At 48.4% G+C, this 13640-nt stretch overlaps 1 protein-coding gene across 1 annotated transcript in view; it reads right to left on the reverse strand.

Annotated features, from left to right (window-relative positions):
• The window catches only part of PAX8 (paired box 8), an 88993-nt gene that overhangs the window by 35152 nt on the left and 40201 nt on the right, over nucleotides 1-13640 (reverse strand). Inside the window, exons 4-8 of the mRNA XM_084804274.1 lie at nucleotides 9299-9496; nucleotides 9041-9129; nucleotides 7661-7786; nucleotides 1645-1811; nucleotides 1159-1282 (exon numbers count right to left, since the gene is read on the reverse strand). Of these exons, the coding sequence (XP_084660400.1) occupies nucleotides 1159-1282; nucleotides 1645-1811; nucleotides 7661-7786; nucleotides 9041-9129; nucleotides 9299-9496 (704 nt within the window). The remainder of the gene's footprint in view (nucleotides 1-1158; nucleotides 1283-1644; nucleotides 1812-7660; nucleotides 7787-9040; nucleotides 9130-9298; nucleotides 9497-13640) is intronic.

Genomic DNA, 13640 nt, shown 5'->3' on the forward strand with positions numbered 1-13640 from the left:
AGGAAGGTCTGGTCTGTGACCTGGCTATAGCCAGAGCCAGGTGGGGGAAGGCACCGAAAGCGCCGAAAGAAGAGCGCTAAGGTCCCAAAAGGCAGAGCCAGATAAAGAGGGAGGGGTGGGGCCAGCGATGCAGACTTCAGGGACTTCCTGATATGCAAGGCAGGTCACAAAGGGGGTGCAGCCAGTGCCAGTGGGGAGGGGGGAATAATGGTGGGGGGGAGAGGTATGAAATGATAGGTGCTCCCAGCCAGAGGGCCTTGTGCAACAAAGCTGTTGTTTCCTCTTTCCATGGAAGAAGTGGTGGGAAAACCCAGGAGAGTTACATGTTGAAGACACTGTTGTTTGGACCCCTCATGAAATTCTGTGAATGAGGCCGGTCAGTGGCGCTGCAAAAGCCTCATCTGGAAGCACCCTACGTTAAATACAAAATTGGAAAAGCCTGGGCCTTTGGTACAGTGTGGAGACAGGGGACTGGGATGGGGGAGGGATTGGAAGGGCCAAGACATTCAGCGTGTGGCTTTCCAGATTTCATTCCAGGACTTGATGTGGCCTATTGGAGCTAGAGAAACCAGGCAAGCATTGGGAATAGGTCCAGGACACTCTGCTGGCCTCTCCATCCAGGCTCAAGGTATTGCCAGCCTGCACCTTCCTTTGGGACTAGTGCAAGGCCTGGTGGGATCCATGTGTACCTGTCAGAGCAGCCTGCCTAGAGCTGTGTGCAAATGGCCATGTGAAATCCTCCACCCTATTTGTGGGAAGACAAACTGGGAGGACCTTTTCTCCAAATGTCTTCAGAAGGCAGGAGAAACTCTCCAACAGTTTCTTGTGTGTGTCTCACCAGCAAAAGTGGGAGGAGCACAGCGTCTTCTCTTTCACATGGAGTGCGTGCGTGTGAGCTTCTGCGCAAGTGGCAACAGCAGCGCCACAATTGTGCATCCTCCATAATGCTCCAGACATAGTGTGGTTCTGAGGCATTGTGTGTGTGGGGGAAATGGTGTCCCCTGCAAAAAACGAAACAAAAACAGTGGAGAACATTCAGAGAAAACTCCGCAAAGCAACATTCTTTATAAGGGAGTGGGTGGAAGAAAAAGAAGAATCGCAGGTTTGTTTTTTTAAAGAAAAATGTCTTCTGAGAAATTTCAGCTCAGCTCTACTTACCTGTCACAGCAGAGCAGGTCTGGTGAGCAGCCAGGTTTCGACTCACTGGTGTGTTGGAAGGTGTCAGGATAGCTTTGCCATTGTCCATGGAACTGTTCAGCAGGGGCAATGTGTAAACACCTGCCTGAGAAAGTTGGGGCAGCAAGAGATCAGTGCGTCCTACAACCCTCCCTGGTCCCCGGTCTTCTTCATCCACTCTCCAACCCCACACTGTTCACTCCACAAAATTCCTCGCTTGTTCCCTTGAGTATTGTTTGTCCCTAACCCGCCCCCTCCATGCACCCACCGCCAGGAAGCTGACTTATCCCAAGTCAGACCACTGGCGCACCTGCTCGCACCAGCTGCAGCTTTCTACCTGAGAGATTGAACCTGGGTCCTTTTGCGTGAAAAGCATGTGCTCTACCACTGAGCTGTGGCCCTTCCCTGACCCCTCCAGCACCAAACACCCTCGAATCCATCACGGAGGCCTTTGGAGTCAACACGCACCTGCTCCCCTTTGGCCTGGCTGGGGGAGGTGTAGACATCTGGGAAGTGCTGTCTTTCAAAGGGGCATTCCAGCAGATGCGGCCCATAGATGTCACCACGCAAGTGTTTGTGGGAGGTGCTGCTGCTGCCTTGAGAGTCTGTGCTGAGCCCACAGCTTTCTTGGTCACCTGTCAAGGGAAGCCTGAATTAACCAGAGACAGAGCTGCACCAGGACAAGCCCCATCCCAGCCCACCTATCAGGGTTTAACCTGGGGGAAATGTAATCCCACCCCATGCCTGCTGCTCTTTCATACAGCCACAGAGTCGGAAGGCGGCTCGGATACCATCTAGTCCCACCCCTCGCACAAAGCAGGCTCTGCATTGCTGAATGCCGCTATGGCACCCCTGTCCGAGCACCATCCAGCCTCTGCCTAAGCACCTCCAGTGAAGAAGAGCCCACCGCCCCCTGAAGAGTTCTCATCAGGAAGCTTCTCCTGATGTTAAGCAGCAAACTGTTCTGTGACGATATCCAAGATCATTTCTGGCTAAACACACTGGCACTGGTGGGTCCTGAAAATAGGGCACCTTCAAGGATCCACCCAGCACAGCATAACACCACTGCTATATTGGTGCAACTCTGCTGGTGTTAGCCTGGAGCCAAGGTGTTGGGCGTGTAGCAGGATTCCTATCCTCATACATTCACAACTCGATCCCAGTCTCAGTAATGTGACATTGTGCCAGCGAGGGCAGGGGCGCAGACTGAAACAGCCTCGAGCACGAGCTCCTGCTCCGTCTGCCAGGCATGACAAAGGACAGAATGCTGCCTCTGGAGCACACCAGGAGCAGCTCCAGCCAGGGAACCCATAGCAAAGAATGTCCCTGAAGCTGGATTAAACCAACAGTCCATCTGGTCCCACATTGTGTTTCCCAGAGCAGCCAACCAGACGCCCCAATGGGACGTCCACAAGAAGGACAGGAGAGCAATTGTAGCACCCTCCTGCTCATGTTCCCCAGTAACTGGTATTGGGAACCATCCTGCCTCTCAGGGCTGGCCCTATCGTTAGGCACAGTGAAGCTGCCACCTCAGGCGACAGATGCTGGGAGGTGGCAGCAAGATGTGGGAAGAGAGAACTCTGAACCTCCCGAGTTAGTCAGCTGCCTTCAGGTGCAATGGAGCCGGCTGTCCCTCCATCAGCATTGAAGACAGATTCATCTATCAGTCCAGTTGTTTTTTGTGCATGGAATGGGACTGGGCGCCATCTTGCCCTTCACCTCAGGCAGCAAAATGTCTTGGGCCAGTCCTGCTGCCTCTGATATTAGAGGTAATAGGTAGCCAGAATGACTAGCAGCCATTGGTAGCCTTCTCCTCTGTGAATTTGTCTAATTGCCTTGGATATACTAATAGCTATTGGAAGGGCATATTGCTAACAGTAGTTATTTCCAAATTGTTATAGGTGCCCCCCCTTGGTACTCCAGACACAAACACCCACCAGGAAATCCACCCCTGCAACTGGAGATGCAAGGACTTAGCACCCCACACCAGTAAGCAACACTGAGAATGCACCGTGCAGAAAGGGGTGGCTATGCTGGTCATGAACCCCCCCAATGTAAGCAAGCCCCACCAGGCCCCAGCGAAGGCAGCTGCAGCACGGCCACCTCTGTTGATGGAACCAGGCACTCCACTCTGCTGGCAGCTATTTCTGACCAAGCCTGCTTCCTGACCCCTGTTTCCTTGTAGGATGCAAGTCTTGGCACTTGAAGCATAACAAAGCAGGACTAGAGTCCCACTATAGAGTCCATCCCTGCCGGGGGATGAGCCAGTCTTGCCTCACTGACTACGTTCTCTGCTCAAAGGGTTGTCTCACAAATGCAGGTATCACGCCCTCCCCCCAGGGGAAGAAGCAGAAGAGCACCCAGGGGGCAGGAGTCTCCCCCTCTCCCTCAGCCACTCGCTCATTCGAGGGGCCTGGACGCCCCAGTGCCATGCCAACAGCAATGCCATCATCACCAGCCCCAGTGAGATTCCTTCTGTCCCCATGTGGAGTCATAAGAGCAGTCCTGCTGGATCAGACCCAGGGTCCATCTAGCATTCTGTTCACACGGTGGCCAACCAGATACCCCAGTGGGAAGCCCACAGGTAGGACCTGAGTGGAATAGCACCATCCTGCCCATATTCCCCAGCCACTGCTGTACATTGCTTCCAATACTGGAGGTAGCATATAACCATCAGGACTAGTAGCCATCAATAGCCTTCTCCTCCATGAATTTGTCCAATCCCTTTTTAAAGCCATCCAAATTGGTGGCCATCACATGTGGTGGTAGCGAATCCCAGTTTAACTCTGCACTGTGTGAAGAAGCCCCCCCTTCTATGTGTCTGGACTCTCCCACCAATCCGCTTCATGGCTCGACTCCATTGGGGCCTAGTACTGAGAGGGAGAAGAACGTCTCCCTAGCCACTCTCTGGACCTCTCCTTCTAGCAGGGCTTCTGTGGGCTTGAAAGCTGCTCGACAGACAGTTATGCTATTGCAACCAATTTTTTTGTTTAATATAAACTGCTTTGTCAGGTTTTCACCTGAAAAGCAGTATATAAACACCTAAAATAAATGAGCAAACACCCAGCCACCTAACATGGGGACGGTGTGATGGGGAAAGCTGCACCGGGTGCTCCGTTGTCTGCTCCGCAGCTTCCACAGGCAGAGCAGCTCTGCGGGGCGAAGGCCGGCCCACTGGAGTCAGTCCCTGGGATCCTGCTGGGTGCGGGGCAGGAGTGGTGCGCGCAGCTGTGCATGTCGTGTCGTGTGTGCAGCCAAATGCAGAGGTGGGTCCGGGGCGATGGCATGCTGACATTGGGGGGCTGCCGTGCCGCCCCGGTCTTGCCGCCCCGCCATGCATTCAGGCTGCGCGTGCTTGCGCTTTGAAACAGGACTTTCGCCTCCATGCATTCACACTATTCCATCATCTTTCACTTCCACATAGGGAAAACAGAGGTGAATATGCTGCTGCCCCCGGAGTGTCCTGAACACCAGTGTTCCCCCATCTTGCAGAGGAAGATGATCAAGGCCAAAAGATCAATGGAAAATGTTGATACATGGAGGTGCAGTTTCAAGCGAGCACAGAATGCGGGACTGTAGAACGTCTGCTGCTTCCATGGCCCAGTAGTAAAGCCATGGACGCTTTACTTCCATGAGTGAAGTTGTGAGCACCTCGCCTCTCCTCTCCTTGTAAACCTGCTGAAGAATCAAGAACCCCAAGAGCTGCATGCACATTTGCCCCTGCTCCGGTGGTCCCGCTCAAGATCACTGGGATAGGAGGGGGAAGCTGGCAGAGGGGGGGCTGAAGCCTCTTCCCCTCCCCAGTGCCCCCGAAGTCCCACCTCTGATAACTGCCGCACAGGAACAGGTTTTCTCCCCCTGGTCTGTGAGGAACAGTGGCTGGAGCCCCTTGATCCCACAGGCTGCACACACAGCAGCCATGGCCTGTGTGCGGCATATGGGCCCCTCCAGGTCCTTGTTTTTTGAAAAGGGAGTTCACTTAACTGCACATGCCTGTGCTGGTGTGTGTGTGTGTGAAGGGTGAATGGCAACATTTAACTTCATTGCGGATCTATCATATTGGCATTTATACTGCTCTTTTAAGGTCTTCGTGCCTACCATTTCTGTCATTAACCCCACATTTGCCGTTTTCATACTCTGTCCAGTGGTTAAAATACTAAGTATGGAATGTTTGTTCCCCCCATGCTGCTCTGGGAGACTGAAGCAGGCAGCCGCCTTGGACATCTTTCTTTCAGGAGGATCTGCAGGTGGGAAGCCTTAATTTGCCCAACACACGTGTGCGTACATGACTGGTAACTTTGAAACCTAACACCTTTCAGAATACAGAACATATTTTCAAGACCCTTGCAATATCCTTGTAGTTCTGACAGAATCTAAAGTTCAATGGGCCTTACTTCCGAGTAGGATTGTGCTGTAAATTACCAAAAGGAAAACTGACATTTTGTAATTGCAGGTATTGTAAACACATGCTTGCTCTATTCACATCTAAAGCAGGCTGGGGGAAGTCTAATTGTTACATGGAGGGGGAAGGGAAGCCAGAAACTCCCCTTTCTTACCTCCATAGATTTTAAGCCATTTTCCCCAACAGGACTCTGATTCTGGAAGCGAGCAGGGAAGGGAGAAAACTGCTTGAAATCTATGAGGAAGGGGTCACTCCTCTCTGCCGCATGCTCCTTGTTGTGGGATAAGCATGTGCTTAACAGTTTGACTCCGAAGAAATGTTTTGGGTGCTCCTCAAAAGGGCTGCAAGCAGAAAAGCCCTTCACCTAAAAGTGAGGCATTTAAATAGCTCTATTTCATCCCAAACATTATTCATCATGGTTTTCTAAAACGATGACCTTTCACTGGGTAGATCATCTGTGCTGAATTTCACAGACTTCACGAACAGGACACATTTGTACCATTTCACAATTAATAGAATATTCAGGCAGTGTCAGTGTCTATCACACCACATCACTTGGAAGACTGATCAGGAACAAACAACCGTGTGTGTGTGTGTGTGTGTGTGTGAACATCTGTGTGTGTTCTCCCCCTCCCCTTGCCAATGGCGCTTCCAGGCTCCCTCCGTCTTCCGCCTCACTGGTGCCATCTAATGTTGTATGTATATGGCAAAGAAAATGTACTTTTCTACCACCACTGCATCTGGTCAGGGTCATCTTGTACTTTCCCAAGTGGTCCAATGGCTACTGTGACCACTTTGCAAGATACTCTGCAGATAAAGTTGTTCTGATGCCAGCTTGTCTGGTTGTTGTAGATATTGGTGGTGCAGCCCAAGGCTGTGGACAAAATTCTACCACATATGTACTTGACCCTTGCCTTTTGGGGCCAATAAAAGCTGCCAGGTATGGACCGACTGAGTGGGTGATGGATGGTAAATGCCTCCTTGCAGTGAGGATGGGTGGGTGGGTGCAGGTATTGTCCCAGCAAGCCTAAAAGAGGCAGCAGTGAGATCTTTACTGAAAATACCGCCCTGTAATCTCACCATGACTTCTGGCAACCCTCCAAATCCAACATTGCATTCTTCGGCAAGGTGCACGTTGGCTTCTCAACTTCAAGGTTTCTGGAATAATACTTAGATCCACTATATAGCCCCAGGCCACGACAATCTTCAGGGGACCATGATGTGTCCTTGGTGGTACATCAGGCCTCAACGCTGGTGTGTTTTAGGCTTTTATTCAAAACCGTAGGTTTTTTTTTAACTTTGGCTTTCCCCTAGGCGTGAGCTCTTTTAAATTCAGTCCATTAGGGCACAATCCTATGCATGTTTAGACAGAAAAAAGTTGTAGGACTTTTTTTCTGTCTAAACATGCATAGGATTGCACCCTTGCTGTGTTTTTATTGGATCATTTTATTTTTTTATGGTGTTGCTGTAAACCACTTTGGGACTTGTGCAAATGAGAGGCAGTATAGAAATATTTCAATCAATCAATCAATCAATCAAAATCCTGCTTGAGGCTTGGTTATGGAACAGGAAGCCCATTTTGCTGCCTTTCTGACTGCTTTCTGCTTCCGTTAGCATTTTATTTTTAGAAAGGTTTTTGGGCCTTTGTGTTGGTTGGTGAGGTTGTCTAATAAAAACTATGAATATACTGAGGTTTTTTGTCCAATCTGAATAAAATTTGAGGTCCTTTAGTGAGAATCGGATGGAAATTGCCTGAGTCAGAGTAGTATAAGAATTTAATTTCCACTCCACCCTCTTTCATGTACCAGAGTGTTATTGTAGGAAAGTGTCGTTGTAGGGATCTTAAGCAAGTACAATATGAGAGACTGTACAATGTTTTTACTGCTTATTTGACATAAAAGTTAAGGTGGGAGCCTAAATGTAAATTTTCTGTGCTTTTTGGTACATAAATAAATATAGAAGAGCCTTTTCTTAAAATGAAGCATTTTTGATCCTAGAATCACAGCCTGAAGAAATCAGAATACTTGCGTAGCACATAAGAAGAACGTGTCCGGTTCCCTTTCCCTGCCCAGGTTCACTTACTGTCATTGATTTTCCTCTTGTTGTCACTGCTGGGTGAACCAAGCCCGAGAATGCCATTGATAGAATAGGTAGAGCCCAGGGAATCTGACTGGGGTGACTCCGGTGGGGTCACAGCTGAGCTGGGAACTAAAGGACACAGCAGAGTGATTAGTTCAGCTCAAAAGCACCTCTTGTGTGCTTTGTGTGTGCATTGCAGAGGTGAGGAGGAGATGGAAGGACAAGGCAGGTGGCAAACCCATCACCACCCACTGTGTCAGGAGTCAGGGAAATTGTGATTTTGGATGCTAAGCCATGGACTCATCCATCCCAGGATTCCAGTAGCCGGAGACAGTTTGCTTTGTTTCCACTGAACAACAGAGGAGAAGCCTCACAGTGGGACCACGTGGTGTGCCAGCTACTTCCTTTTATCTATGTATTATCCATCCATCCATCCATCCATGTTCTATGCTATTCTTCAAAACACAATTATCAGAGCAGTTTATGAAAATTAAAATTACATTTTCCACCTGAAATAAAACAATCGTCAAGATGAACGTATTTGTTGTAGTATATGCTTCCACGGACTCTGCAGTCCTATACACACTTACCTGGGAGTAAGCTGCATTGAACTCAGTGGGGCTTACTTCTGAGTAGACATGCAGAGGACTGTCCTGTTCATGGCATTGTGACTTCAATGTTTACACTTTTTTCTTCTGAAACCATATATCGGCTAAGTGAGGATAATGCTTTGTGCATCTAATGAATTGAGCTCTAGTTCACAGATGCTCCTGCCACAATAAATGTATTCATTTTTAATGTGTGAGAAGATTCCTGTTGGTTTTCTTGCAACAGACTAACATGGTTGGCCCTCTTGAATTTGTTCTTTTTCTGTTTCCTTTCCCAGCTCTACTGGCATGGTTTGTCCCATGATGGCAGCAGTTATAACAGACACAAAGAACTCCTGGTCTCTCCACTATGAGTATTTCTTGAAGCCTCACATTCTCTGATCGCCAAAGCCTGTATCACCAGCTTGCATTAGGGCAGTGCTGATGCCCTAGCAAACTAATGTGACAAATACTCATCACCATTTCCCAGAACAAGACATATGGACCTAATTTCCAGAATTCACACTTTAATTTGACACAGTGGAGGAGTCCCTATTGGCAGATACCACAGCTCTTGATAATTTGGAATTTTGGTCTGGGAACCCATAAAAAAATGCTACAACAGCAGCTGTGACTGAACACTAGCTGTGGCCTCTTCAAATTAAAATCTGGTCCTTTGGTCTCTGCAAGTGAAGTAGCTGGGGGAGTTGGCCGATTCCCTCTGAAACAGGGAGTGATGACCTGGAGGATGGGAGCTGAACATAGGCCAGGCAGTAGCCATCCAAAGGACACTTACTGAGGTTATGGCTAGAGCTCAGGTTTTTAGACACGATGCAGTTGTCCATCGGGAGATTGAATGGTTGCTGCACTTTTGTGCGAATGATCCTGGAAATAAAAGAAAAATGAAGAGCCAGGTGGGTGGGTGTCTATGGAAGAGTGCAAGGTCCTGTGTCTGTTCACAGTATTGCTATGCCAGAGACCAGAAGCAGGTCCTGACCAGTTGTTGGAGGAACTTGATAATGGAATGATCCCCTGAGAAGGTCATCTCTCTCACCTGTTGATGGAGCTAACACTGGGAACAGTGTCATTGTCACAGACACCCTCTGCCAACAGACGGTCCCGAATTTCCCAAGCAAACATGGTGGGATTCTGCCGCTTGTAATCCCCAATCTTCTCTACCACCTTGGGTGTTGCCACCTTGGGCTTGGAGCCTCCAATCACACCTGGCCGTATACTGCCAGTTTCGTAGTACCTACTCCAATAGACAAAGTAATAAGATTACCACACTACCATCAAGAAGTATGCTGGGCACTGCCTAGAGTTTAATAACCATTGGCTGAAGTCCAGCTCTAAGCACGGAGATGAAGGAATCTGAATTTTCAAAATAGGTTTGTCACTGATCAGAATGACCAACTGTTGTCCCAGAGGTTCTGCTCAGCTGTAAGTCACTTCTCCCACCCACCACACTAGCTCTGCTCTCCATCCAGACATTTACCAGAGGGGCTTAGCTCAGTCATGCAAAGTCTTCCAGTTCTTAAAAGCCAATAACAATGGATAGAAGATACAAACAAACCATTTGCAGCACTTCAGAAAAAACTAACCAGGAAAAAAACTAACTACTAGGAGCAGATGGATTCCTACTATGGTAGACTAGGAAGCAGATGATCTCCAGCAGATAGTGCTGGTACATTTGGCTGGTTGTGGTTTCTCCAGTTTCTCTGGTGATTGCTTTTAGTGCCATATATACAGGTCAATATTGCAAGCTGTTTTGGTATTGCTGCTCTTCGTCTGCAGCCCATTTGAGAAGGCCAACAAATGGAATATTGTTTCTCTTTTGCAAATGAGTATCTAGCAAACATCTGAGTTTTCTATGGTCACACAATAAATCTATTGCAGGGAAGGTCAATTTCTGTATTCTTTGGAGGCACTTTGTTCTCCAGTAACCAGCCCAAGGAATGGAACAATCCCCCACTCTCAAGCATGGACAAGCTCTGTAATAAAGTTGATGTTGCCTAGCAGAAAGGGCTTCAGAGATATGGAACTCAGGTGGTATAAGGCTGTCTACTGAAGAAGGGAAGGTGAGCAATCTGAAGTGCAAATGTGCTCCCTGAAAGATCTCCTTGAGAGGAGAATGTGCAACTTTAGAATGCTCATGATAAGGCAATACAATATATGAAAAACACTGAGGCCTGGTTTGCACGTAATGCTAAGCCATGGTATAAGTTTGTTGAAATCCATCTTGTAGTTATGTCTGAACCCATCCCCACAAACAAACCATAGTTTGTTAAACCAACTACAAACCACAAATAGAAGGCATGGTTTGTTGTTGGCTCACAAAGTCCGGCTTGTTTAAACTATGGCTTGTTGTGATGTCTGAAGCCAGAGCAATGGCTTATCACTGGGTTGTTTGTGTTGCTGTCTGCCCTGAAAAAGAGGCACCTAGAAAGAGAAGTCTGAAAACAAAACCATTCTGAAGGCCAGTAAAATAGGCAGGAGAGAAACAAACCAAAAATGTTTCCTGTCTCCTAGTTGAGCAGAGCAGAGGAAGCTGCTCCAGCTGGGCTCAGGGTTATTCAAGCAAGCAAGCTCCCAGAGAGCAAGCAAACAGGGAGAGCAAACAGGAGTTTGGCAGAGGAGTTGCAGTGGAAGAGGAGATAAAGGCAAAGTGGTGAGTGGGCTGGAATAAGCCCAGGGACCTTCTATTCTGAGTTCCCGTGTGCTTACCATGTGCTCCTGAGAGCTCCAATTGAATTGAAGGGACATGGCCTGATTATACTCTTAGCAGCTGTGTGGGTGGGGAGTTTCAGACTGTTTCCTGTCTCGTAGCTGAGCAGAGCAGAGGAAGCTGCCCCAGCTGGTCTAGGGGCTATACAAGCAAGCAAGCTCCCAGAGAGCGAGCTATCAGGGAGAGCAAACAGGAGTTCAGCCGGGGAGGTCAAGGGTGGAGGTCCCTAACATTTATTTTTTTTTTCTTGTAACACACACTTCCATACTAGTGGGACTCTGTTGTTAACCTCCAGTGAATAGAGGATAAAGCACAGGCTATTCCAGTACAATCAGAAATCTAGAAACATAAAGGGAATAGAGACTATGGAAGGACAAGACTCTCCAGTGTATGCAATGTTTGTGTGCAATGTTTGTTTCCTTGCCTGAGAACAACATGGCCTACACCTGCAACAAGTGCAAGTTGATCACACTGTTGGAAGAAAAGGTAAGAGGACTGGAGCGGCAAGTGTCGACCCTCTGGGGAAAAAAAGAATGCGAACAGTTCTTGGACAGAACGGCAGAACTACAGCAGCAAAGCAAAGAACAGAAGCTAGAAGACCAGCAGCAAGCTGAGGCAGAAAAGGAAAATCCTGAGGTGAGGAAAAATGCAGTAGAGGACACTCTGTGGAAAAGGGTGACAGTTAGGAGGAGAAGAACTAGAAGACACTCGGCACCAGTGGAGGCAGTGGAACTAGGGAACCGTTTCCAGGTACTTCAGGATGAGACTGGAGGACAGCCTGCAGAGGAAGAATTATAGGGGAACCTGCATGGGAGCGAGCAAGAGATTGAACGTCGGTCAAGCAGAGGCGAGGAAACCAAGGCCTGCAACAACAACAACAACAGAAGAGTAGTAGTAGTAGGAGACTCCTTGCTGCGTGGGATCGAAACCCAAGTATGTCGCGAAGACCCATGGACTTGCCAAGTATGCTGTCTCCCAGGAGGGTGGATTAGAGATGTGACTGAAGGGCTGCCTAAGCTCATAAAGCCCACTGACAGGTATCCCTTTGTGGGAACAAGTGATACCGCCAAGCAGAACTACGAAGAAATCACATCAGACTTTGAAGCTTTGGGAAGGAAACTCAAGACCTTTGGGGGCCAGATAGTTTTCTCATCCATCCTTCCAGTAGTTACAAGAGAAATAGAAAGGGAAAGAAAAACCGTGAATGACTGGCTATGAAGGTGGTGCCGACATGAGATTTGGATTCTGGGACCACGGGCTATACTTCTGAAAGATGGAGTCATAGAATCATAGAATAGTAGGGTTGGAAGGGGCCTACAAGGCCATCGGGTCCAACCCCCTGCTCAATGCAGGAATCCAAGTCACAGCATCCCTGACAGATGGCTGTCCAGCCTCGCCTTGAATGCCTCCAATGTGGGAGAGCCCCCCACCTCCCTAGGGAATTGGTTCCATTGTCCTATTGCTCTAACAGTCAGGAAGTTTTTCCTGATGTTCAGCCGGAAACTGGCTTCCTGTCATTTGAGCCCATTATTCCGTGTCCTGCACTCTGGGATGATCGTGAAGAGATCCTGGCCTTCCTCTCTGGGACAACCTTTCAAGGACTTGAAGAGCGCTATCCTATCTCCCCTCAGTCTTCTCTTCTCAAGGCTAACCCCTGATAATCTTTGTTGCCCTCCTCTGAACCCTCTCCAGTTTGTCTGCATCCTTCTTAAAGTATGGTGCCCAGAACTGGGCACAGTACTCCAGATGAGGCCTAACCAGTGCTGAGTAGAGGGGAACTAGTACTTCCCGGGATTTGGAAGCGATGCTTCTATGAATGCAGCCCAACAGAGCATTTGCCTTTTTGGCACCCACATAACATTGTTGGCTCATATTCAGCTTGTGATCGACAACAATTCCAAGATCTTTCTCGCTTGTCGTGTGGTTGAGCTACGTATCCCCCATCTTGTCACTGTGCATTTGGTTTCTTTTTTCTAGGTGCAGAACTTGGCATTTTTCCCTATTAAATGTCATTCTGTTGTTTTCTGCCCAGCACTCCAGTCTATCCAGATCACTTTGAATGTTGTTTCTGTCTTCCAAAGTATTAGCTATCCCTCCCAATTTTGTGTCATCTGCAAATTTGATCAGCATTCCCTGCACCTCCTCCTCCAAGTCCTTAATACAAATGTGGAAGAGCACTGGGCCCAGGACTGAGCCCTGCGGTACCCCACTTGCTACCTCTCCCCAGTTGGAGAAGTTCCCATTGATAAGCACTCTTGGAGTCCGATTCTGTAGCCAACTGTGGATCCACCGGATCGTTGTTTCACCTAGCCCACTTTGAGCTAGTTTGCTCATCAGGATATCATGGGGCACTTTGTTGAAAGCTCTGCTGAAGCTGAGGTATATGATGGCAACAGTATTCCCACGGTCTACAAGGGAGGTTACTTGATCAAAAAATGAGATCAGATTCATCTGGCAGGATTTGTTCTTGACAAATCTATGTTGGCTTCAAGTAATCACTGCATTGTTTTCAAGGTGCTTGCAGATAGATTGCTTTATCATCTTCTCCAGAATTTTCCCAGGGACTGATGTCAGACTGACTGGTCTGTAGTTCCCAGGTTCCTCCTTTTTACCCTTTTTGAAGATAGGGACAACTTTAGCCCTCCTCCAGTCATCTGGCACTTCCCCCGTC

The sequence above is a fragment of the Heloderma suspectum genome, chromosome 6 (genome assembly GCF_057233095.1).
Source record: "Heloderma suspectum isolate Gila_16-S chromosome 6, 16-S_ref, whole genome shotgun sequence".
Classification (NCBI taxonomy): Eukaryota; Metazoa; Chordata; class Lepidosauria; order Squamata; family Helodermatidae; genus Heloderma; species Heloderma suspectum.